Source organism: Desmodus rotundus, chromosome 12 (assembly GCF_022682495.2).
Source record: "Desmodus rotundus isolate HL8 chromosome 12, HLdesRot8A.1, whole genome shotgun sequence".
Taxonomy (NCBI): domain Eukaryota; kingdom Metazoa; phylum Chordata; class Mammalia; order Chiroptera; family Phyllostomidae; genus Desmodus; species Desmodus rotundus.
Window position 1 is genome coordinate 270,124 of NC_071398.1, and position 24,334 is coordinate 294,457.

The 24,334-nt window shown below is 62.0% G+C and overlaps 3 protein-coding genes across 9 annotated transcripts; 2 read left to right on the forward strand and 1 right to left on the reverse strand.

Moving 5' to 3' along the window:
- The first annotated feature begins 216 nt into the window (after positions 1–216).
- On the forward strand, positions 217–4,295 carry SPATA2L (spermatogenesis associated 2 like). Of its 3 annotated transcripts, XM_053916205.2 has the most exons (4): positions 217–304; positions 388–842; positions 1,084–1,387; positions 2,569–4,295. In XM_053916205.2, exons 3-4 carry the CDS (start codon positions 1,085–1,087, stop codon positions 3,523–3,525), a joined length of 1,260 nt encoding a protein of 419 aa, XP_053772180.1. In that variant the 5' UTR covers positions 217–304; positions 388–842; position 1,084; the 3' UTR covers positions 3,526–4,295. The 3 variants fall into 3 exon arrangements, with proteins under 3 accessions (XP_053772180.1, XP_024407240.2, XP_053772181.1); XM_024551472.4 differs by lacking the exon at positions 217–304 and having other exon boundaries at positions 371–842; XM_053916206.2 differs by lacking the exons at positions 217–304; positions 388–842 and having other exon boundaries at positions 849–1,387.
- Positions 4,296–4,334: 39 nt separating this feature from the next.
- Positions 4,335–17,800, reverse strand: CDK10 (cyclin dependent kinase 10). Of its 5 annotated transcripts, none has more exons than XM_045188446.3 (15): positions 17,587–17,800; positions 16,536–16,700; positions 13,634–13,776; positions 9,233–9,305; positions 8,582–8,653; positions 7,885–7,987; positions 7,711–7,792; positions 7,542–7,609; positions 6,917–6,969; positions 6,689–6,758; positions 6,271–6,327; positions 5,817–5,940; positions 5,605–5,744; positions 5,244–5,296; positions 4,335–4,934 (listed from the first exon to the last, which is right to left on the reverse strand). In XM_045188446.3, the coding sequence occupies exons 1-15, from the start codon at positions 17,708–17,710 to the stop codon at positions 4,837–4,839; spliced, it is 1,425 nt and encodes a 474-aa protein (XP_045044381.2). In that variant the 5' UTR covers positions 17,711–17,800; the 3' UTR covers positions 4,335–4,836. The 5 variants fall into 5 exon arrangements, with proteins under 5 accessions (XP_045044381.2, XP_053772178.1, XP_053772179.1 ...); XM_053916203.2 differs by having other exon boundaries at positions 6,268–6,327; positions 17,587–17,780; XM_053916204.2 differs by lacking the exon at positions 17,587–17,800 and adding an exon at positions 16,977–17,062 and having other exon boundaries at positions 6,268–6,327.
- On the forward strand, positions 17,164–22,691 carry CHMP1A (charged multivesicular body protein 1A). The gene is made up of 7 exons (XM_024551471.4): positions 17,164–17,284; positions 18,593–18,612; positions 20,092–20,169; positions 21,222–21,368; positions 21,593–21,721; positions 22,135–22,322; positions 22,521–22,691. The coding sequence occupies exons 1-7, from the start codon at positions 17,278–17,280 to the stop codon at positions 22,540–22,542; spliced, it is 591 nt and encodes a 196-aa protein (XP_024407239.1). The 5' UTR covers positions 17,164–17,277; the 3' UTR covers positions 22,543–22,691.
- The last annotated feature ends 1,643 nt before the right edge of the window (positions 22,692–24,334 follow it).

The window sequence follows — 24,334 nt, forward strand, 5'->3', positions numbered from 1 at the left end:
TCATCGGAGCGGTGCTCAGGTTCCTGGGAAACGCTCTCACAAAACGGCGATCAAATGGTCGGCATTTACTGGGCCGGACAGTGTCCCAGGCCTTCGGCTGGTTCACCTCCTGAGGTTAGGTGCCTTCTCCAGCCGATGACTCCTGGTGGCAGAGCTGGGTCTGAGCCCAGCAGGCCAGCTTTCGAGGCCAGTGGGCACCTGGGGCCACTGTCCTGTCAGAGTCCTGTGTGGGCAGGCGTCCCCAGCCCATCAGCGCCTCAGGAACGGACAGGGCCGCACCTGCCCACTCAACTCACCCTGCCAGGTAATGCGGAGGGTCCCGCCCCGCCCCGCCCTGCGTCTGGCTCCCAGCCCAGCGGGCGCAAGAGGAACTTCTTTCCGCCCCAGCTTCCCCCGCAGGCCAGCGCTCTCGAGGGCCCTGCTGGAGACATTGGTGTGCGGCAGTCCTAGCTACGGGCCTCCTCGGCGGACGGGCTGCTGGGACACACCGCCCATTTACAGGGCTCCCGCTCTGTCTGCGGTCTTTGGCAACGGATTGTCCCCGAATGGCACCAGCGCCGGGGAGATGAGCGAGGCGGAGACAGGTGGCGGGACAGGTGCACGCACCTGTGCTCGGCGGGGCAGTCGCCAAGCCGGCTCCGCCCCACGGGAGAGCGACAGGCCACGCCCCCGGGCACGTCTCGCTCGGCCACGGTTAGCTGAGGGGGCGTTCCTGGTTCAAGCCCCACCCCTGGCGTCACGGCCCGGGGCCGAGGGGCGGAGCCGGCTCGCGGCGGAAGCGCCCTGCTGTCGACAAGCCGGAGTCGAGCGGCGCGCGCTAGGGGACCCTTGGGGACAGACAGGTAGTGGGGTCGCCCACGGGGCTCGCGGCATCATCTGGTGGTGAGGGATGCTCTGCTCGGGAGCGGGGACTCAGCTGGCGGGGCTGGGTGCATCTCCAGGAAGGGGGCTGCTGTAGGTACCGGGGTGGCTCAGGTGGCGAGGTCGCGAGTCTGGAGCCAGGCCTGGGATACCGGGTGCGGTCTCGCGGCACCCAGCCGGTGGGAGGGGGCTCTGGTCCCTAAAGCCCTACCCCGCCGCCAGGATGGGCAGCCGCTCGCTGTCGGAGGACTACCGCCTGTGCCTAGAGCGCGAGCTGCGGCGCGGGCGCGCGGGCGTGTGCGGGGACCCGTCGCTGCGCGCGGTGCTCTGGCAGATCCTAGTGGAAGACTTCGACCTGCACGGGGCGCTGCAGGACGACGCGCTAGCGCTGCTCACCGACGGTCTGTGGGGCCGCGCCGACCTGGCCCCGGCGCTGCGCGGCCTGGCCCGCGCATTCGAGCTGCTGGAGCTGGCCGCCGTGCACCTGTACTTGCTGCCCTGGAGGAAGGAGTTCACCACCATCAAGGTGGGTGCTCCACCGAAGGGGTTTCCTTGAGCAGGCGTCGGGGCTGGGGGATTTCAGGTGCCCTCGGCCTAGTGGGTTCAGGGCTCAGAGCACGCTGAGGTTATTCTGCCCCTTAGAGCTTCCATCACTGCTCTCCCCGAAGTGTCTCTGTGGCCCCAGTTACCATAAAGAATCCTAGGACAGGCGCACGGGAGGGACTTGAGGGTCCATGGTCACCCTAACCATCCAGGATGTGGGCTGATCCCATTTATGGGGAACGAAGCCGGGTGGGTGCACCCCAGTGAAGCAGACAGGGGCTGAGGGCCAGACTGGGCATGGACCTCTTTCACCCCTAGGCCCAGGTACAGAGGGTGTGAACTGGCCTCTATAGGTGAGCTGCTGCCAGCAGGAGGGGGCAGGCCCCTTGCTTAATTTAGATGAGTGGGAAGGTGATGATGTCACTGGGCATGTGGGCGAAATGCCTCTGCCAGTCGCCATGGCAGCAGCAGGCTGTCTGGGGTGGTGAGCTCCACAGCCCACTGCTCAGGGAGGACACCAGCTGGTCTGAGGTCATAGGACTTTTATTCATCTGTTCAGAGGGCAAGGGGTGGCATGGGGGCGCACAGGGCCTGCCCCGGGGCTTGCAGCGCTCCTGGGCTTTGGCGTTGGGCTGACCTGGGTATCTGGCTATCTCCTCCTGGTTGTGTGGCTTTGAGCAAGCTCCCTAATCTCTCCGAAGCCACTTCCCAACCGGACGGAAGAACAGCCCAGTTTAAGGTCCGTTCGTTGTGAGGGGAAGCAGAGCCCCAGGTCCAGAGCCTGCACACAATGGAGCGTCATAGACCTGATGGGTTGTGAACGCTGTCAGCAGCTGTGGGTAGGGGAGCACTCCCGGGGGGTCCATCCTGACAAGTCTTCTAGTTGTCCCGCAGTTCGCAGCCCAGAAAGCCCTCACTCCCTGTAGCCGGAGGCAGTGAGTTCTCAGTGTGGCAGCTCTTTGTCTGGTTTGGACTGAGGAGCCAGAAAAACGTACTCATTTCTTAAACTGTGATGACGGGGGAGGCTGCCCCAGTTGATGAGTCCCGGGCTGGCGGTGGCCCTTCGTGTCAGCAGAGCCAAGCTCTGTCTGCTCACCTGGCCCCAGGTGCCTGCTGAGGGAGGGTGGTGGCCCAGGACTGCCACTGACTGGCCCTTCCCTGCAGACATTCTCAGGGGGCTACGTGCACGTGCTGAAGGGTGCGCTGTCAGAGGACCTCCTTGTCCAGAGCTTCCAGAAGATGGGCTACGTGCCCAGGGACAACCACTGCCTCATGGTGACCGCCCCGCCCCCTGCCTGCCAGCTGGTGCAGGTGGCCCTGGGCTGCTTTGCCCTGCGGCTGGAGTGTGAGATCCTGGGAGAGGTGCTGGCGCAGCTGGGCACCAGCGTGCTGCCGGCCGAGGTGCTGCTGCAGGCACGGCGGGCCAGTGTGGATGTGAACTCCTGCGTGGCGTGGCTGCAGCAGAGGCTGGCCCGGGAAGAAGAGCCACCACCCCTGCCCCCCAGGGGCTCCCCGGCTAGGTTCCGGGCCCAGCTGGACCTGTACCGGGACCTACAGGAGGACGAGAGCTCGGAGGAGGCCAGTCTGTACGGAGAGCCCTCTCCAGGACCAAGCTCGCCCTCCCCAGAGGCTGCCTACCGGCCTCTGCCCTGGGAGCAGAGTGCCCGGCTGTGGGGCACCAGTGGGGAGGCCTGGGAGCCCCTGGAGGAGGCTGCGGTGCCACAGCGGGCCAGCAGCCCACCCCTCAGAGCCTTGGGGGAGGAAGAGCAGGAGCCGGAGGCCTTCTTCCTGTCCCTGCATGGAGAGCGGCTGAGTCAGTCCGGGCACCGGGCTGCCCCCCAAGGCCCCGGGAGTCCCGGGCGGGCTGGCCCCCAGCACGTGCACAGGCCTATCCCTGAGTCCCCTGGCTACCAAGCACACAGCTGCCTGGCCCCTGGCGTCCTGCCCGCCCTCTGCTGCCACACATGCCGCCAACTGCACACGGCCCAGTGCGCAGCCCTGCCTGCCTGCCGTCGGGGCCACGAGCTGCACGCCCTGCTGGGAGGCACGCAGCAGCGCCTGTGGCTGCAGCGGGCAGAGGTGGACGCCCTGCTGTGTGACAGCCCTGGGGCCCGGCCATAGGCCTGCCCAGCCAGGCCCCGGGCCCGGGGCCTTCCCAGTGTTTCCACGGTGCTTCTCTGGCCCTTGTCCCGCATCAGGCCTGGGCCACTGCTGCCCTGGACACCGCGTTGGGGGTGGGGTGGGGGTGGAGAGCCCAGGCCCATGGGCAGGAGGTGAGCTCTTGCTTCCAGGGAAAGCCCTTGCCCCCTCCCCCACCCCCTCCACACCCAGACCCAAGTGTGCTGGGTGGAGGAGTCTGGCCCATCTGCCCACATCAAGGCCCCTGAGCCTGTCCCCAGGAAGGGCCCCTCCCCCCTGCACAGCAAGGGCCTGGCAGTCAGACTGGAGCTCCTGACTTGCTCCCTGCAGGTTATGACCTGGGACATGCTGCCTCCTCCCAGTGTCCAGGGGGACCTGGAGGTGACCCTGAGCCTGAGCTCTGGAGGCCTCTGAGGACTCTGCCAGGTGTATGGCTGACCTGCCTGGGCTCAGCTGTGGGGGAAAGCTAGCTCCATGGCGGAGAAGTGACTGGACCTCCTGCCAGGGCACAGAGCTCTGGGCACTGGGCGGCAGAAGCAGGGCTGATGGAGCCTGGGGCTGCAAGGCCACTTCCGGGCACCCGCACCCAGCTTCCCGTGAAGCCCACTCAGGCCCTACAGTCAACACTGGGCTGGGCTCCAAGGCCAAGGTGGGCAGGGGCAGCCCTTTCCCAGGTCCCACTTGCCCACAGGATTGGTGGGCAGCCAGCCTGGCATCTGTGCCCACCCTGCCTTCCCAGCCCCTCCCCTCCCAGCACAGAGCGTCAAGTGCATTAAAGGACACAGGACCCGTTTATGTCTGTCATGAGAGTGTTTATCTTTGAGTTCCTGTCGCACCAACCATGCGGCTTCCCCTGGGGCCTCAGCCCCCAGCCCAGGGCCTGGCTCTGGTGTCTCAGTGGTCACAGCCCAGACCTCAGTCACAGGGTCCCGCCAGCCCTGCCCAGGGGTCACCACAGCTTCTCCCTGCCCTGGGAAGACTGTGGTGACCAAGAGAGGACACAGCATCCCTGAGAGGTTGCTCGTCCTAAGCCAGCAACACCCTCTGAGATGAGCCCAGTAGGCACTTCCTGAGCTTCTACAAGCCAAGGGCACGGCCGTGGGCAAGACCTTGTGAGGCCACCAGATGGCGCCAGCTCAGGGTGCACCACTGGCATCACCCTGCAGTTTTGGGGCAGTGGTGGGAGGAGGCGGCAGGAACCCCTGTGGTCAGCTGAAGCAGCTGTTGAGTCCAGAAGAGGGTCGAGCTGGGTCTTGGGAGCCTGTCCGCCTGGCCGGCAGGGGCCTCCAGCAGTCAGGGCCTGCAGCGCTTGCTCTGGCTTTCAGAGGTGGCTGGGGTGGCCCGCTTGTTGCGGTGGTGAGGGAAGGTGGGCATGAGCTCCGGCTCACAGGCTGTGGAGAGCGGCCATCAGCACCGGGCAGGGGTTCTGAGCCCCACCCTATGTTCGTGACAGGCCCCAGGGCCACCCTGCACCCCTCTGCTCCAATGCTGCCACCTGCAGACGGTGTCTATGGCCTGTGCCCAGCTGACACCTGCTCAGGGTCAGCACCCCACCTGGACAGGTCTGGGCCAGGGGCCCACCTCCCATCCCGGGCTGGCAGTGGGAGGAGCTCCCAGAGGCTATTGCAACAACCTGCCCTGGACGGAAGGTCACTAGCCAGCAGCTCTGCAGGCTGAGCCTGAAAGTCTTGGGGACTCACGCAGGGGCTTCTCCTTGAAGTAGGAGCTCTCCAGGCAGTCCCCGGCCGTTGCCCTGCAAGGCAGCCTGCAGTCAGCGCAGCCCCGGGCCCGGTGCGCGCCCATCTCCCTCACACCCAGCCCGACGGGCAGCCCTGGTTCCTGTTTCCCAACGACGGCAGAAGGGTGGGTGCGAAAGGAGGCCCTGGGCCTAGACACCAAGGGGGACCTCAGGATGGACTCTGCCCTGAGTGGGCAGAGGCCACCAGGCCTGGGCACATGTTCGGGGAGGGACCACCTCAGTGGCAGCTCGGCGTCTGTTCTGAGAGACCCTCTTTAGAAGGTGTGGGTGGAAGGTGCCCCCGGCCCCTGCAGGGTCAGCACCTTTTCTTGGGGTCATACATGAAGAGCAGGTTCAGCAGGCGCAGGCCGGCCTCCGAGAGCCAGGGGAACTTGTGCTTCAGGTTGTTGTATGGCTGCTTCCGCAGGCTGTACTGACTGGCCAGCGGCAGCTTGGAGAAGCCCTGCGGGACACGGGGGCTGGAGCTTGGGGCAGGCCCGGCCAGGCGGGGCAAGGGCGGGGGCTGCGCACTCACCGGCCAGATGTTCTCACTGGGCGTCCCCAGCAGCTGCACGATCAGGTCTACCTGGTGGATCTCAGACGTGCCGGGGAGGAGGGGCTTGTGGGCCAGCAGCTCGGCCAGAACACAGCCCAGGGCCCTGCGGGGCAGAGCAGGACCTCCCATGCACACCTGCCAGCACCCCTTCCACATGACCGCTGAGGGGTCAGAGGACAGGCCGAGCTCTAGCAGATGTCACAATTGGGGGGGCCACACGATGGGTCCCTACAGGCCCCCCTGGTGACCACAAGGGCAAGGCCTGCGTTCTAAGGACCATGGTGCCAAGGCCCACGTGTGCTGTGTCCTCACACTTCCTCCGGGATCCCATGTCCCAGGAGCTGCAGCACAGACACCAGCCCACTCTGTCCCCACTGGCCCCACAGACCTGCCCTTCCACCCTGCCCCCCACCCCCCCGCCCCGTCTCACCACATGTCGATGCTGGTCGTCTGTGTGGAGGATCCCAGCAGCAGCTCAGGGGCTCGGTACCTGCAAACAGAAGCCGCTACCTCATGTCCAGCCCTTCCTGTGCCTCCATGGGGCATAGCGGTCTGTGCGGCCCTCCCACCAGCTACCAGCCTCGCCCCTCCCTGTGCAGCTCTGCCCAGGAGAGCAGCAAGATGGGGACCACAGGCAGCTCTGGGCCCAGGGTGGGGCCCGTGGTCCTCCCATGCCTTCATCTGGAGGCGCCTGTCACCAGTGTCCCCCACCCCCGCTTCAGGCAGGGCAGCGACCACCTCCCACCCCACAGACGGCTCCAAGCCAGGCCAGGCACTCCGCTGCCAGGGAGCTGCCCCAGACCCAGCCTCAGCCACTGTCCCCCAGCAGCACGCTGTCCCAAGGGACTCACCACAGAGTGACCACCTTGGGCGTCATTGGCTTCACAGGGATGCCGTAGGCCCGGGCCAGGCCGAAATCCGCTGTGACAGGCCGAGAGACAGGAGGGAGGTGTGTCACCCTGCAGTGGTCCACGCTGAGCCTTCAGGGCGCTTGTCAGGAGAGATCTGCGCCCCCCCCCCCCCCCCGCCCCCAGTGGCCCGCAGACAGACACTGCCTCAGAGCCAGCCCCCACGCCCACCTGTCTTCACGCAGCCCTTATCGGTCATGAGCAAGTTGGAAACCTTCAGGTCCCTATGACAGAAAGGGGGTGTCAGGGTCCCCAGGAAGTGGGCTCCACAGGGTGGTCTGCTCATCACCATCCCAGCAACACTCAGACGCTGTCCCACACGCCCCCTCCTGTGGGGACTTTCTAAACACAAGGAGCAGGCAGCACAGGCGTGTGGCAGCGGGCGCACCCACGCACTCAGCACCTTTTGGAGGAAGTGCAGGGCCAGGCCTGAGCTCGGGCCCCCAGGGCGGCACAGACTGCCACCCCGCACAGGGAGCCGCTATCGGCACAGCCCTGCTCTGGGCTCTGGACGTCCCACCCTTCCGTCCCCCAGGTCCAGCCTCTCTTGTGTGGCTACAAGACCAGGGGGTGGTTCTTGGGGCTTTGACGGGGCTCACAGCATCTGCTCCCCGGAGGGCAGGCCGAGCTCCAAGAGGCCCTGCTGCGCCGAGCTGTGTCTGCTCCTGCTCCCATCCTGGACCGCAGGCAGTGACCCGCTGGAGCCAGCAGTCAGTACTGGTGGCCACACTTCCCCACGTTGAGACCCAGCACCAATGCCTGAGGTCCCACCCACCCCAGCGCCCCAGAGCCCCACCTGTGGATGATGAAGTTCCGGTGTAGGTAGTGGAGGCCCCGGAGCACCTGCAGCACAATGCACTTGACCTGTGCAGAGGGCCGGACACTCAGGGCGAGCCCCATTTGGCACAAAGGTGCTGGACAAGGGCCTGTGAAGGCTGCTCCTGGGTGCCCCCAACCCTGTGCACCTGGGCCTCAGAGAAGGGCGTTGGCATGTTCTCCAGAAGGCTGGCCAGGTCCTGTTCACAGTAGCCCATCACTAGGAAGATGCTGGAAGAACAAAGGAGAAGACACCTGCCACCTCACCCTCCTGCCCAGTGGGGCTGGGCGGTGGGTTCCGCAGGGCCTCGCAGACTGTTCACCTCTCCAGGTGGTTTCCCACAACCACCTCCTTCAGCTCCACGATATTTGGGTGGCGAAGGCGAAGGAGCAGCGTGATCTCGCGAAGGCTGCTGATGGGGACCCCTGCAACCGGACATGCCTCAGTGAGCCTGCCCTGCAAACAGGGCCCCCACACCCATCCCCTCAGCGCGCCCCGCACCAGTCCCACGTCAGCCAGCAGTGACCCTGCCCTACCACTGTCAGGGCTTGGCTGCTAGCTCAAGGGGACTGGCGGCCATGCCAGCAAGCACCTCGAACCCTTCCTTCCTTCATCAAATGCAAGGCAGCAGCTCTCCACACGGACTACTATGTAGGACGGGTCTGTGGTGAGCAGGGCAGGGCCCGGCCACCCAGGCAGCCAGGGAGGGGTGGGGGTGGTGGGCACACAGGGGCTGCCTGCCAGGCCTTGGGCAGGGAAGGCGCCATGTGGGCTGAGCTGAGAGCTGAGACAGAAGCTGAGGGAGACAGAGGACGGGACTGCAGCCTACAGGGTGGGGGCAGGGGGTGACGAGCCAGAGCCCCAGAGGTTGGCCCCCCTAACCACCACACGGATGCTCTTGGGGGCTGCCAGGCGCTCTCAGTGCCGAGGGCCCAGTCCTAAAGGGGCCACAGGCACCCTGTACCTTCCTGCCCCTCCCACTCTACTGGAAGGGGCCTGGCGCCCCCCACCCTACTCACCGTCCTTCTCTTTGTCCATCCGCACTTTCTTCAGGGCGACAATCTCATCTGTCTGCGTGTCCCGGGCCCGATCTGGGGCAGAAACTGAACTGTAATGGAGTCCAGCCCACCCCCGACCACACGCTCTGATGCCACACAGGGGCCTCCCCACATTAGGCTTCCCTTCCTCCTCTCCTTGGACAACCGGGTGCCCAGTGCCACTTGGTTTCACTTGTGCAAGCTGACGCCTGTGGCCCCCCTGGACACAGCTCTGTCTGCGCTGGGTACAGGCTGCCAGGTGAGATGCTCCCTGTAGGTTTTCCTCTTAAGTCAGTGTGCAGATCACTGCTTGGTGATCTGTTGTGACTACATCCTAACAGCAAATCAGGCACCTTACCCAGAAAAAAGAACCCTCGTTTTGTACAGAGATGGCTCCCCAAAGTGCTGTGCTGGTTTGTGAGGCACCCCAACGCTTAGCGGTGGGGTGTGCTTCCTTGGGGCAATGGCTATGCTGGCTCCCACAGCAAGTGAGCCATCTGTGGTGTGCGGTCACTCAGACAGACCCTAACCCTACCCCTAACCGGTGCCAGCGGTCGCCCTGGCTCCTTCCAGCCCTAACGCAGCCACTGCAGGACTCTCCCGAGCCCCTGGCCTCCCATCTCCGCCACTCACACACAATGCCGTAGGTCCCTTCCCCGATGCGGTTCAGCTTCTCAAACTCCTTCACGCTCCGGCACCGTCCCAGCTGAAAGAGAGAGATGCTGGCAGTGCGAGGGGGTGGCAGCTGATGGACGGCCGAAGGTGGGGTTTCACACTTCGTCAGTACTACCTACGTCTCAGTCACCAGAGAGCAAGGTAACCGCACATTTGGGCTTTTCAGATGAGGAAAAAGAGACAGTGACACTGGGCCAGACACTTTGAACGTAACATCACAGACAGCCCAACTGCTCTCTTCCAATCCCGTGGTCCAGCACATGCTGCCTAACTCGCCAGTGGCTGACTGTGGTTCAAGTGAGAAGCTCACTTCCTCAGCCGTGCTGCCAGCCACATGTGACAGGTTCAACGGCCCCACTCGGCTCAGGGTGACCACACAGACGGTGCAGAAAACAGGAGAGTGCCGCCATCACCACAGGAATTCCACCGAGCACACTGGTCTAAATGATGCTCTGCAGGTGGCAAAAGCTTCCAGATCCTCATGAGGTGTCCCTACGAGGCACGCAGGGCCTCTCCTTGCAGCTATGAAACACTGCTCAGTGGCAGGCAGCCATGCAGGTGGCGGCCACTCCCCAGCCTTCCTCTTGGCTGGTATGACCATATGACTCAATTCTGGCCAACGAGGGACAACCTGGGTGCCAGGCCCACCTGTGGAAAACAGCTGCCTGACTCTGGAAAGTTGGGGAGGGAGGAATGAAGCCCTGTACGTGGCCACTCTATTCTGGGGACCCTCTGCACTGGCGGACAGCTTGTGTACTGACACCTTCACCATGCAGAGAGAGAGCACTTTTCCTGTGTCCAAGCAGCACACCCACAAGGTTCCAATCCTGACCTCTCGCAACAGCCCTTGCCCTCCAGGTTGTTCCTTTCCTGGGGAACCAAGTGGCCTGGGCTGAGGACCCACCCATGATCTCCACCTCCCTTTCCCACCTGACTCCCTTCCTCACTCTCTTCCCTGTGACTTTGCTCCTGCCACTTCCTCAATCTGGTCTTCTCATCTCTGTGTCCAAATCCTACCCCTTTCTCAATTTCTTCCTGGCCCCCAGTGAAAACCATTCTCTCTCTGAAATGCAGGTACTTTTGTCCTGAAACATCTGCTTTTGTGCACGTTGCACTGTCCTGGTCGGGGTGTGGCTAACTGCCCTTTGAGAACAGGGTCCCCAGCACCACGCCAGGAACGGGCCGCACGCGGGGCAGTTCTGAGTGAGGTGCGACCAGCCAGCGGGTGCTGGGGGGCTACTGGCGCTCCCTCCTCCACGATCTGCTACGATCCTACTGGATACACAACTTGGCCTTCGGAGCACCAAGTCGTTAAGACACAATCCAGTGGCCTGGGTTCAGACCCGTCCCTGCACGAGCTGTCGACGTCGGTAGAATCACTTAACGCCCCTGGTCTTCACCTCCCTCGTCTCGAGAGAGGGGGCAGCAACACAGAGGACCCGCGCATAGCAAGGCACAAAAGGGAGCGCTGGCCAGGCGGGCGCCAGGCTGATCCCTTCGCAGCCCGGGGGAGGCCACGCCCCCAAGGCTTCCCATGGGTCAACACTCCGACTCAAGGGGCTCCCGGGTGCAACACTAAATACTAGTGGCGCTGAAACCCGGAGCCTGCTCTTAACCAAAGGGCCCGCGGCTGGAGAGCGGGCCTGCCCCGCCCCGCGGAGGGCCGCCGGCTTCCCTGCCTGCCGCAAAGCACTCTGGGACAGTCGTTCCCGCCCGTGACGGAAACCTCGGCGCTGTAGCACGACAATGAGGGCCCAGAGAGTTTCGGCCCCGCCCTGCGGCCGGCGAGGGTGGGTCCACCCCGAGCGACCCCCAGATCGCACCCTGTGTTCTGGAGGCACCGTGAAGAAGCCTTCCTTACGAATACACTTCAGACGGATCTGCTCCGTCTCCGGCTCCGGGTCGCCCATGCCGAGCGCGGAACCCCCTTCCCGGGTGCGCAGGCGCAGACGGCATTCCTCGGCGCAGGCGCGTCCCTACTTCCGGGGGCGTTCCGGCTTCTGCAATGGTTACGGAGGGAACTGCAGACCTCGGAGGACTCAGTTCCCTGGACGCGCTCGGACTATCGATGTTCGCGCCTGCCTTCACTTTTAAACAGGACAACTGACCCAGCAGGGGCGCTGACGGCCGCCAGAGGAGGACGGGCGGCCACGGGGGTCGCGGGACCCGGGGGCTCCACCCTCGGCGGCGGGACGTGGGCTTCCGAGCTCGAGCCCGGGAGCGCGACTGGCGCCCGGAGCCAGGGCTTGGGCAGAGCTGCAGGCAGCTGGGAGGCTGTTGGGGCGGACGGCGTCGGAGCTCCGCGGGCCGAGCGGAGGGCGCGGCCGCACTGCCAGTTTATTGTGAACTTAAGTTGCGTCGTTGCTTACCTGTGAAGTTAATCAAGTTAACGCATTAGAATCCGTTGTTTTCGTCTAAATTAACAAATCATTCTAGCTTTGTAAAGTCTTTTATTTTTTAATACTGTATTATTGCAGTATTATTGACTATATTCCACGTTGTACGTCCGTCCCGTGACTGTTCTGGAACTGCCCTTCTGTACCTTTTTTTTTTTTTATTTTAACAGGAAGCATTTCTGTTCACTTTGATTAAAATCCGAGCCCAAGTATTTGTATGACAATTGGGTTCACAAAAGGGAAGAGCTTTCTGACCGTATCCTCAACCCTCCAGAGACAGTTTTATAAAAATACAGGATGAAATCCAGGTGCTTCTATCCCCTAACACCCCTCCCGGAACCCATACTCTGTGGTCGGTGTCGTTCTGGCTGGCAATCCCTTTGCACCCAGCTCTGCAGTCTCTCCAGTGAGGACACCTCTCCCACAGGTGTGTTAGCTGTTGCCCAGAAGGAGGCACCTTGTATAGCCAAAGCCCCGCAGCAACTGCTTGTCCTCATTGCCTCCCTCCCCAAGTTCACCCCAGAGAGGGCCCATCTGCACTGCTAGGTCCCTTTGTCCTGCCTGCCTGGCCTGCCCAGCTCGGCCCTTTCTCTGGCAGCTTCAGCCCCTTCGTTCACAAGCTACTTAACGAGGTGAGAATTAGGGCTGTGGTCAGGACAGTTTTTAGATTGAGACACTCAGGGCAGGGGTGGGAGGGCAGTTTCTAGGTCCAATAACAGAAATATAATGGCTGCTAGAAGCTTCATGGAGCAGGGAAGGTGTGCTGACCCTATGGGGTCAGAACCACATTTGTATGGTTTGATTTCTCTGTGTACATAGTTGTAGCAGAAGCATAAGTAATACATTGAATAAATATATTGATACTGTCTGGCTGGTGTGGCTCAGTGGATTGAGCTCAGGCCTGTGAACTGAAACGTTACTAGTTCAATCCCAGTCAGGGCACATGCCTGGGTTGCAGGCCAGATCCCCAGTAGGGGGTGCATGAGAGGCAACCACACACAGATGTTTCTCTCCCTCTCTTCCTCCCTCTCCCTCTCTCTAGAAATAAATAAAATCTTTAAAAAAAATATAGATACTAATGATGTGTTAGTAAACCATGTCAACGTGAGACTTCTTGTTTCTCAGGTTACACTGAAACGAACTGATTGGAAGTCAGTTGCACTATTTAATACTAACATCCCCATGGACAGAAATAGAAACTGTGTGTAAAGTTTCTTTTCCTTCTGCAAACTAAGAGCTAACAGTGTCATCAGACTACAGGTGAGACCAGCCAGGGCAGGGCATTCTCTCCAGCTGCACCTGAGCACTGCCAGCTGTGGGGCACAGCTTGGCGGTCCCCTGGATGGGTGCCCTCGTTCACAGCCAGAAAGACAGGAAGTGTCAGCTCCACTCTCCTCTTCCTGGGGCAGCGGTGACAAGGCTGCTTCCAAAGTTCCGTGTGCAGTGGCCCTGCCTCCTGTTCCACATTCTCCTTCTGGACCCTTAATCCCCTGGGCCAGGTCATAGCCAGGCTAGGAGCTGTTGGGCCTTAAAGTTTAGTGCTCAGAGCCCCACCCTCTCTCCAAGTGTGGGGACACCTCATTCCCCACAACTGCCAGAACTCACCGCACACCCCTTAGAGTATGTGAGGACTCGAAAGGCCCCTGGGAGTCAGGGCGAGATGCCTCCTGCTCTCTTCATCCCTCTGCACACCCGCCATTCCATCAGGGGGGCGTGATTCATTCATTTATTTAAGAGTCGCTCTGGCCCTCAGCCAAGCTGCCAGCACAGGGTACTCTCATCTCCTGCAGAGGCCCCTGCAGCACCCTGCTGGGCAGGGCGGCCCTTCCCCCATCACAGCTGAGACTGGGAGCACTGCGAGCGAGGGACAGCTACCGGGGGTGGCCGTTTATTGTTTGGTTTGTGAGGTGTAGGCATCAATGGTGCTAGGGTTCCTGTGCCGGGCGTAGGGGCCCCATCCCACCTGCTCCTGAATGGTTTTTTGCTCCTCGCTCCCGCCAGAGCTGGAGTTGTAGCTGATGAGAGTCTCACTTGAGGCTCTGCTGATGATGATCTGTGGGAGGACAGCTCTCTTCTTGTTCGGCCTGACCTTTGCCTCAGGTTTCTCTAGAAGGAAGGAAACACCCATTACTTAGTAAGTTTGGGAAAGCAGACAGTGTCTGCCTTGGGGCCAAAGCACGGGGAGGAGATGTGGATTCAGGAAAAAGAAACAGGCAAGGTTGAAGGCTGCCAAAACGCACAGGAACATTCCGAAGCTTAAACTAAACACCCTCTTTCTCTGACGAAAGCAGGAGACTTATGCGGCCCACCTCAGGGACACAGAGCTGCCCAAGGCTCAGTTGACAGGCCTCAGAAAGGCAGGTGTGCTCCAGAGGTGAAGGCCCAGGTGCACAATTTCCAAAGGCGTCCGAATCTGGGAAAAGCTCTTCCTGTGGAACCTGGTCAGAGTGCTGTAGGGATGGACGTTTCTGATGTTGGTCACATTTTTTTTAAATTGTTAAGGTCACAAGGAATGCGTAGAACCTGCGAAGTTCAGTTTGTCAAATGTTACAGCATCCAACGGTGGAAGGCCTTTCACTGCCTCCACCCCTGGGGCTTCCAGCTTGAGGCACATCCCTTCAGGCCTCTGCACGTCTGTGCACGTCAATAGCCAGAATACTCCCTCACTGCTTTTCTGCACCCAGACGGCTTTGCGGTGCACTTTGCTCCCCACCTGACCCCTTATGGGACAGAGGTGGCCTGTTCTGAGCCAGAGTGATGACAGTGAGTGGTGACCCACAACAAGTTTCTGAAGTTGTGCAGAGGAGGGAACTGAGACACAGGAAGTTTACGTCGCCTGCCCAAGGCTGGTGGCAGAGGGAGATGTTGGGGCGCAGGCATCAGGTCCAGAACCCTTGAACCTCGACGCTGACCAATCTTTGATCTGTTTAACCACGGCTGAATGACCATGGCCAGCGCTGGGTGCTGAGAGTGCCCTTCCTTTTTATCATTTAGCCAAAACCTTTCATTGTGTTCTGCATATTTAAAATTGGGGAGTTAAAATTTTTACATTGATTTATGTACTCTTTTTGTATGTATTAGAACTACTTAAAAAGTTAGGAATATTCCATTTAAAAGAATATGTGGGTTGCAAGTTGCCTAGGGAACGACTCTTCCCCTCGCAGGCATTCCCTGGGGCACACAGTGCAGCCGCTTTTAGTAAACTTGCAGGAGGGCAACTGTTGACCCAGTTTTAAGACCTTGTTTCCATTTGCGGCCAATCCCCATTCTTACCCTTAGCCCGGGCTTCCCTCTCCATACATTTGCCTTTTCTGGACATTTCACATAAATGGAGAATATCCTATGTGGTCTTTACACATGGCTCCTTTCACTCAGTGTCAGGCTTTGGAGATTGCCTTGCGGTGCCACGTGTCCAGTAGCTTGTCCCTGTGGCCGCTGAGATGCTCCATTACAAGAAGAAACCACGCTCTTCACCTTTCTTGAAACTCCAGCCTCACTCTTACCCTCTGACCTTTCCCCCCTGTATCTATCTTCTCTGCACCCCTCTGAAATGACAGTGTGACAGATGTTGATGCCTTTCTAACAGGCAGCCCCCTGCCCACACCTTCCTTTGCAGGTAGAGGTCCAGCCCTGGAGTTTGCAGGCGAGCCGGTCCTGGAGGTGTCAGGCAGGTGAGGCCTGCCGGGAGAGGTTCTTGCTGATACGAAGCAAGGAAACTCCTCTGGTGAACTAGACCCGGTCCTGTCATCCTGTCTGTGCGCCACACCTGGAGCTGCCCAGCGATCTGGGGACCTCGGGACCCAAGAGGGGCAGTGCAGTGGTGCAGACAGTCATGCTGCGCTCGTCTGCCGTGCCACAAGCCAGCTGCCACCAGTGCCTGCCTCCGACCCTTCCTGTCCTCGGGAGGCCTCAACCCCCCCAGCAGTGAAGCCATGTCTGATTGGCCTCCGGTTGGCTTTTGTGACTTGCAGCCAAAAGCCTCTTGACAGACAGGGAGCATTCTCTAAACCTTTTCCTAAGGCTTCGGGCCCCTCCTGCGATCTTCCACCCTATATTGGGATTTGAAGTCCAGGCCTCCATCCCCAGCCCCACACCCTCATTTCAAACTGCTTCTGGCCCTTCACGACCCCAGAGATGCTTCAGTCTGAACCTCTCTCCCTTCCAGGCCAACAATAGTCCTCCTGGCCCAGCAATGACTCAGTCTTGTGGTCCCTGCCACCACTCTCCTGGCTCCGTGTCCCCACATCTCATCCTACAGCAGGTCCCACTGGTCGGCCTCCTGGGTCCTTTGTAATTCCGGCTGCCGCTCCCTCATCAGCTCCTACCCAATGGCAGCAGTGGGCCTGTGACATGTGACAAGTCTCCTCTCTGCCCCTTAATTCTGGAGACAGATTTTGCCAGGGCATGAACTCCATCACTTGTCCCCTGTTTTAATTTCCACAACCCGCACGATGGAACTGATAGGAGACTTCATCCTCTGGCTGCTTCTGTGGCCTCAGCCCCTCACCCACATGGAAAGGCCTGGCCACCCTAGGCTGTGACGACATGAATGAATTCGCCAAACTGGCAGCCCTTTGTCCCAACAAGGTTCTGCTCCCTCTGCGTCCCATGTCACACAGCAGCGCATGCTCGGTGTCTGCACTAACCCCTCTTGCCTCTCTGCTATGCGTGTATCACTTGGCAACTTCCCTCAACCTTTACCGAACCTGTGTTTCCACCTAGAGGCCTGGATCTTCCCCTCCTACGGAAAGGTCCTAGATCCTCCCACCATCACCCCCTGCAGCCAGCATCCCTCACTTCGGCTCCTGTTTACTCCATCTCCCAAATCCCTGAAGCTGCAGCCTCCGGCTCTGGGTGGGTCCTACCTTTGACTTCAAGTGATGGGCACTGCTGCCTGGCTGCCGTCTTCCGAGAGGGACATTCTGCAGGCGCAGTGTCTAGTGGCTTCTCAGAGTCCTTGGTCTGCCTGTCCATCGACCTTTCCTTAGGCCCTGGGCCTGAATAGGTGTACCCCTTGTTTTGCTCCTCACCTGGAATATATGGATAATTAATTCGAACTATGATTTACTGAATCTAGGGCAATGGATGCACTCTTCCTCAGTTGCCTGCTTTGGTTCAGAATGAAACAGGCAGCTTGAAAGACTTGGGTCACTCCATCTCCCCAAAGTGGACGTTTCCATGGAAGAAAGGGCTCCCGAGGAATGGTCTTCAAGAGAGGGCTTGGTAGCAGGGGCTGGGCGCCCGGCACCGCAAGCCCTCGCGGGTGCCGGCCGCTCCAGGGCGACGGCGGGCCGGCGGCCCTTTACCTTTCCCGGGTTTGTGTTTGCTTCTGCCCAGCCCCATAGATGAGCCCGCCGCCCCGCCGGCACAGCCAGGCACCTGCACCTCGGCCGGCGTGACTCACAGACGCCGCCAGCTGGCGGGGCCGGGGGTTGCCACGGCAACCCGCTGGTGGGCTGGGCCGCAGTCCTCTCGCGAGAGGGGCCGGCCGCCGGAAGTGGGGAGCGACCCGGAAGTTCCCACCCGGGGGAACTGGTCGGCCTTTCGACGCCCCTCCAGCAGATCCAGTCCCAGCCCCTCTGCGAGAGCCCCGCTGCCGGACTGGCCATGGACGGTGAGAGCTGTTGCCCTTGAAGGCGCAGGCGGGCGCCCCAGGCCTCGACCCCGGCCGTCGACCCGCGGCTTCCGATCCCCGGCGCCCAGTTCCCCGGTCCCCAGTCCCCGGTCCCCCTCAGCCTCCCGCTGCCCCTTCACCCCCCAACGCCGGTACCGGCGACGGACACCGCCATTTGGGGCCCCGGGACGTCAGGTCAGAGGGCACCGCGAAGAGAAATAGCCAAGCTGAGGCCGGCAGCACCCTGCCCACCAGGCCCGCCCCCCGAGGGCCCCCGGGATAGGACCTGCCCGCCGGCATACGGGAGTCAGAGGGGAGCGAGGAGGGGAGGCAGCTGCGCGCGGGGCCCGGGAAGGGTCGGTGGCGGTGGAGCTGCCCGCGTTTGCTGGCGCGATAGGGAGGTTTTGAAAAATCACTTTGCGACATGTGAAAAGCCACGCAGCCATGTCAGCGTCGTGAAAGAACTCTGTACAAATGGCCTCAGAAGATAAAGACCATCCCCCCACCCCCCGACACACACACCGCTGTTGGTGTTTGCGCCACAGTTCACTCAGCTCTCCAGGGAGCTCTGACTGCCCGCGTCACTTTATTTGGAGCCAGATTTTGCCGTAGCAACGTTTGGCTCTTTGGCTGCCTGGCGCCTGTGTCAGGTGCGCTGTGGTTTCTGGAGTCGGCGCTGCTGGTCTTGACTAGGCCCGCCCTGAGGGCCACCGCCCTGGGCTCCCCCAGCAGCACTCAGCACCTCAGGCTGGGGACGGGGCTTCGAGTCGCCCCCCTGAGCCAGTGTGGCGGACCCTCCCAGGAGGGGGGGCCAGGTGAGAAAGCGTTCGGCTGCTCTTGGACCTCCCTGGCTCTTGGGTTTTGGTGAGTGAGTAGCAAGTCCAGTACCAAGGGGCTTAGCCTGGCGGGCTGGCTCAGCCCTGCTGTTTGCACTTGTGTACTTTTGGGGAGACAGTGTGTAAGAAATGCACGGCCAGGTGGGGAAAGGGCTCCGAGGGAGCCTGTAGAGGTCCCTGAGTCACACAGTAACGCCACCTGGAGTTTTCGCCGTGAGCCACGCGCTGCCTCGGTGGCCTCCCAGCTGCACACTGACCCTGGTGTTGCCGCCAAGGGCTCGGAGGTGCGGGGCCCTGCTCCGCCAGGCCCCGTGGCCAGTGAGGCAGCAGAGCGGCATGGCGGTCCATCACTGCCGTCCACGCCTGTGCTCCCTTCCCACTCCTCGTGGTGCAAGGGTCTCGGGTCCCATCCGCTCGTTAGAAGTTTGTTTCCCACGTTTCTCAAGCCCTCCAACCACCCCTCTCGTTGCAGATACGCTGTTCCAGTTGAAGGTGTGTACTGACTGGCCGGGCACCCACTGCCCATCCTGCTGGCGCGTGAACGCGGATGCTCAGAGGGGCAGGTCGTCCACTGGGCAGCCGCTGCACAGTGTTCAGCCAGAGTGGTAACAGAGGGGGTCCCTGAGCTGCCTGGTGGCGTGTTGATTCTCTCCTGGTCTCGGGCTGACTGGCACAGTGGCTGTGTCATCTCCAGGAGTGTCCTGCCAGGAGTCAGGCCCTGCGCCTGCGGGTCCTGTGCAGCCCCAGCGGAGGGTCGTGTGGCGTCTTAGCTGGGCTCCTGCCTGGGTGGTGTTTGCAGCTCTGGCAGCTCCAGGGCAGGCTCCCGCCCTGTCTCCCCTGCGTGCCCGTGCACTGAGCATCGCTGGTGGGTTCCGAACAACTGGGCAGCAGGGACTCGCTGGGCACCCTGGCTCTGCCTTGCACCGGAGGGGCGGGGGCGGGGGAGGCACGGGTGCTGTTTTTGCCAGCACCTTTGGGGAAGGTGCCATGTTAGAGGGTCAGAGCCAGACGCCCAGGGCAGGAAAACCTGTTTTCTTCCTTAAAGAACATAGGAGTGGGAGGCGGACAGACTGGAGACCCTTTCTCTGTGACAGAAAGTCCCCAGTGCCAGTGGCGTGGGGCCAGGGCCATGGGGCGGCCCTCCCAGGAGGGCTGGTGTTGTGGGCCCTGGGGGCTGGGGCCTCCTGACGGGCTCCCTGGTCGGAAGAGGCCTGTTTGGTGGCTGCTGGCGCCACTCTGAGCAGGGCTGGGTGGGGCCCCCCAGGAGGCAGGAGGTGGCTAGGATGTATGGGGGTGTGCCCCAGGGCCCCTGCTGCTGCCACTGGCAGGAGGGCCCAGGATACCTGGCCCCAGGGCAGCCTTTTTTTTTTTGGAGGTGGTGGGAGGGTGAGGACTCCGTGATGGAGGAGCAAGGCCAGGGGTAGGCTCTGGTCATTTGGGGGCCGTCGGGGAGGACAAGGGAGGGACAGGGCTCAGAGGCAGGCAGACCGTGAGAGCCTGCAGGTGGCAAGGGCGGCGGGGTGGATGAGGTGGGTGAGGAGCACGCTGGGGGAGGGCTGGGTGTACAGGAGGAGGGAGAGAGCCTGGGTGTCACTCTGGATGGACAGGGTGCCCCCTGAAGTGCTCCGTGTGGGTGGGTAGCCCAGTCCAGCAGAGCAGCAAGGACACGGGTCTGGGGACACAGGCAGAGCCAGGAAAGAGAGCATCCCCCTGCCCTGCACCTCGACAGCTCTTCGATGCCCACCGCCTGCCAGCAGAGTCCCACATGGCTGCTGTATCAGGTGGCGTGGGCTGGAAGGGTTTGAAGAAAGGAAGAAGGGTCGCAGTGTCAGACGCTGAGTGGGGAGCACCAGAGGCAGGAGCCTACTGATTAGGGATTGGCCAGTGACCTTCAAGAAGCCCTGCACCCTGGGAGCCCAGTAGGCTGCGGGCGACCTTGCCGGTCTGACCTGGGCATATGCCTCTGCTCAGTTCACAGCGAAGCAGCTGGAAAAACTGGCCAAGAAGGCGGAGAAGGACTCGAAGGCGGAGCAGGCCAAGGTGAAGAAGGTGAGGCAGCTCCTGCCACTGACCTTGCTCCTGGTGTCTTTTTTACCTTTCTTATTTATTGATTGATCTTAAAGGGGGTTAGAAGGGGGAGAGAGGGAGAGAAACCTCGGTGCGAGAGAGAAACACCACTTAGCTGCCTCTTGTACGTGCCCCAGCCGGGACCAAACCTGCAACACAGTCTGGGCATGTGCCCTGGGTGGGGACTGACCCTGCGACCTTGCGGGTCACAGGCCGACATGCAGCCCACTGAGCTGCGCCAGCAGGACTCCTGGCCTCTTTCCGGTGGGCATCACTTCCACACAGGGAGGGACGGACCTGCCCAAGGCCTGCAGTGGCTCCGTGTCTGCCTGCCCACAGGGTGTCCAGAGCAGAAAGGTCAGACGTCGCCTGTGCTTTTCCTTTGAAGCTCCATGCTCTCTATTCATTTCTAGCGTGCTGAAATCAATTTTCCCACGGATGGTGTAGGAAGTGGGCTTCCGGAGGCCCCTCCCTAACCCTGGCCCCTCCTCCCTGTCCTCCTGGTGAAGCTGTGTCTCAGGCCGAGGGGAGGCAATCCCTCCATGGGGTCAGGGGCAGGGTAGGAGGCTCCTGGGGTCCTGTGTCAGGGAGGGGCAGGACGAGAGGCTGGAGGGGTCTGTGCTCTCGGAAGGGGTACCTCTGTGGGACCTGATGACTTCTTACCTGAATGACAGCTCCCAGGCTGAAGGGAGGCCAGAGAACCCGCTGGGGGGCCTGAGCCCCTCTGGTTGGCGGCACCCACTCAGGTGGTGGTGTGAGGGGCCCAGGAAGAGGCTGGGGAGACCGAGTCGTTGGGGGTATGGAGGGGCGGAGGCACGTGGCCCTGCATCCACGCTTCCCTGCTGGAGCCCCACTGCAGCTGGTCTGGAGGCCCAGCCCTAAGCACCCTGGCTCCTGAGCGGGCTTGGGGCCTAAGCATCTGCGTTTTCCCGATGCTCCCAGCCCTGTGGGCAATTGTGAAGGGAACACACCAGCAGACACGCCCCAGGAAAGGCCAGGCCCCTCAGCCAGGCTGGTGTCACCCCGAATTTCAGGCTCTGCAGCAGAAGAACGTGGAGTGCGCCCGAGTGTACGCGGAGAATGCCATTCGCAAGAAGAACGAGGGCGTGAACTGGCTGCGCATGGCGTCCCGTGTGGATGCTGTGGCCTCCAAGGTGCAGACGGCTGTGACCATGAAGGGGGTGAGTGCTCGGCTGAGGCCAAGTCCAGGGGGCTGGATGGGGCTGGGGGCGGGTGCTGCCCTCAGCACAGCTGGGGTGCCCCAAAGGGAACACACCGCCCGGGAGCCACGGCGTCTTGGACTTCAGTCTCCTCGCATCCGCTGTTTGATTGGTGACTCAGAGGGCCTGTCCCTGGTGGAGAGGTGCCTTCCTTCAGTCCCGTTGCCTCCTCCCTCCTGTGCCAGGTGACCAAGAACATGGCGCAGGTGACCAAAGCCTTGGACCGAGCGCTCAGCAGCATGGACTTGCAGAAGGTGTCCGCGGTGATGGACAGGTTCGAGCAGCAGGTGCAGAACCTGGACGTGCACACCTCGGTAGGTCAGCCACGTGCCAGCAAGCAGGCAGCGCAGGTGGCTGCGGTGCATTGTCCCCTCCCCAGCATCAGGGAGGGGCCTCTCTGCTGAGCCACTGCGGGGCTGCCTCCCAAGTTCCTGACCCCCGTCAGGGTCCTGAGCACACACAGCTCAGGTAGAGGAGGCCTGGGGTGGGGGCTGGTACCTCTCTGGGGGGTCAGGTGTGGCTGGGAACACTCCCTGCACAATAGGCAGCTGGGTTTGGCCCCCAGAGGCTGGGAAGAGCCGGGCACGGGCTGCAGAGAGAGCTGGGAGAGGGGCGGGGAGGGGGGGAGTGCAGTCCGGCGAGGGGCTGTGGCAGGGACCGGTGGGCCTGCTGAGGCTGCACTGGGGGTTCCGGGGCTCACACCTGACTGCCCAGAACCTGACTCTAGGTGATGGAGGACTCCATGAGCTCGGCCACCACACTGACCACGCCGCAGGAGCAGGTGGACAGCCTCATCGTGCAGATTGCAGAGGAGAACGGCCTGGAGGTCCTGGACCAACTCAGCCAGCTGCCCGAGGGCGCCTCTGCCGTGGGCGAGAGCTCCGTGCGCAGTCAAGAGGACCAGTTGTCGCGCAGGTGGGTGGGGCCCTGGCCCTGAGGCAGAGAGTGAGGGAGGAGGTGGCTCTGTGCCCAGGCCCCTGAGTTTACCCGAAGCCCCTGCTACGTCCGGGCCATCTGGGCACTGGTCCGGCGGCACCGAGATGCGGGGCCTTGGCTGCCTGCATGCGCTCACAGACCCTGCCTCCCCTGTGGGGCTCTGTTGTTGGTTTTCAGGTTGGCCGCCCTGAGGAATTAGGACCCCGCAGGGTGCTGCCTGGGCAGTGTCCCCCTGCATCCTGCCTCCGCCTTCCGGCTGCCCCTGCGGCAGCGCCAGCCCTCACCACTCTCAGCACCTCTTGCCTGCCCGGCCTAGGATCCTGGCTTCTTAGGCTGCTGGCGGGTGAGTTTGCACAAACTTCTGACTTTTGTGGGTGATTTCTGTGACTCTTGGCCAAGCAGCTGGTGGGTCGGCAGGCTCCCTCCTGTGCCCTACTCTGCGAGGACGTCGTGTGATGGCACCTGTGCTGCTGCTGGCTGTCTGTCAGAGGGTGCAGGGTCCCCTGTTGCCAGGGGGCACCTTGAGCCCTCCCAGCAGCGGGCAGGGGCTCCCCTACCCCTGGATAGACATGGGCCCAAGCCCCAGGACACATGGAGGGTGCCCTCAGGGGCCACCCAGCAAACATGCCCCAGGCTGCCTTTGCAGAAGTCCCGGAGGTGGGGTCCCATCCCTTCCAGCCTGGGCCAGTGCTCCTGCCAGCTGGCCGAGCCCTTGGGGTGCCTGGCCCCAGATCCAGGCGTGCTCACCCCAGGGGCCGTTCTCACCCCCTCCGCTGCCTCTGGCAGGCCCCTGGGTGCACACTGACCCCTTGGAGCCCAGGCCTCTCCTGGCCTAGGAGCAGCCACACGCGGTCACAGCTCCTGGCAGCGAACTGCAGTGCCTCCTCCACCTGACAGCCCCTCCTGCCTCGTGCTCACACCTTTGACCTCGGAAGCCAGAGTGGCTGTCGGGGGCCCGGGAGCCAAGTCAGCTGCGGCCACGTGTGCAGGACAGAGCAGCAGGCTCGTGCCCCGATGACCTGCTGGGCGGCACTTTCTGTCCTTCATGTTCCTGGTGTTTACTTCATTTTCTCGAAGCTGTTTGGATTTGTTTTGAGGTTTTCTTAGTTTTGGGGGTTTCTTTTTTTGCCAAAATAGAAGGAGTGGGCATGGGGCCGGCCCCCTCCTCGGCGCAAGCTGCTGGGGGCTGCGTGGTGGGTGCCAAGGAGGCGGCGCTGCCTGACCTGCCCTTCCTGAGGGCCGGCTGTCTAGTCTGTCCTTGCACTGGGGGCTCCTGTGAACAGACACGGTGAGACCTGCACCTGGACTTCCGCCGTTGTTTCTTCCTGGACTGGGAGCCCCTGGGTGGTCTGCGCAGCGGGTGGTGTGGGGGCAGACTTGGTGGGCTGTGGGGCGAGACTCACGTGGGGGTGGGGGTTCTGTCTGGCTTTTCTCCTGAGATGTGGACCTCACTTTGCCCCCTGGTCATGGCTCCTCGGGGCACCCACATGCTGGGGTGTCAGAGAGGTTCCTGGGAGTCCTGGACCCGGAGGGGGGAGGGGCTGTGGCTCATGTAAGGGCCATGGGTGTCTGCGCCCTGTTCCTAAAACGCTGCTGCAAGTAAACAAGGTGATCGCTGAGAAACGGCTCCAGGTTTGCTTTTGTGGCCTTGGGGTGGGGAGCTGTGGCTGGGACTCTGTGGACATCAGCCCCATGCGGGCGCTGAGGGGACACCTGGAGGACGGCAGGTGGGCCTGGGACTGCAGGCTCTCAGGCCCTGCCCAGACAGACAGGTGCTGGACTTTTTACCTTGAAATCATTTTCTGCTTCTGCTTGGGCGGAGTAGCTTCCCCCACGTCCACCTCGTGGTTATAGCTGCATGTGACCGGCGAGAACAGGGAATCCTGCCACAGGACTGACCGCCATGGTGCTGCCCACCCGGGACGGGCGTGTCGGCCAGCCTCTGCCCCCGCTGAGCATCTCATGGGGGAACTCGGATGACCGCAGACATC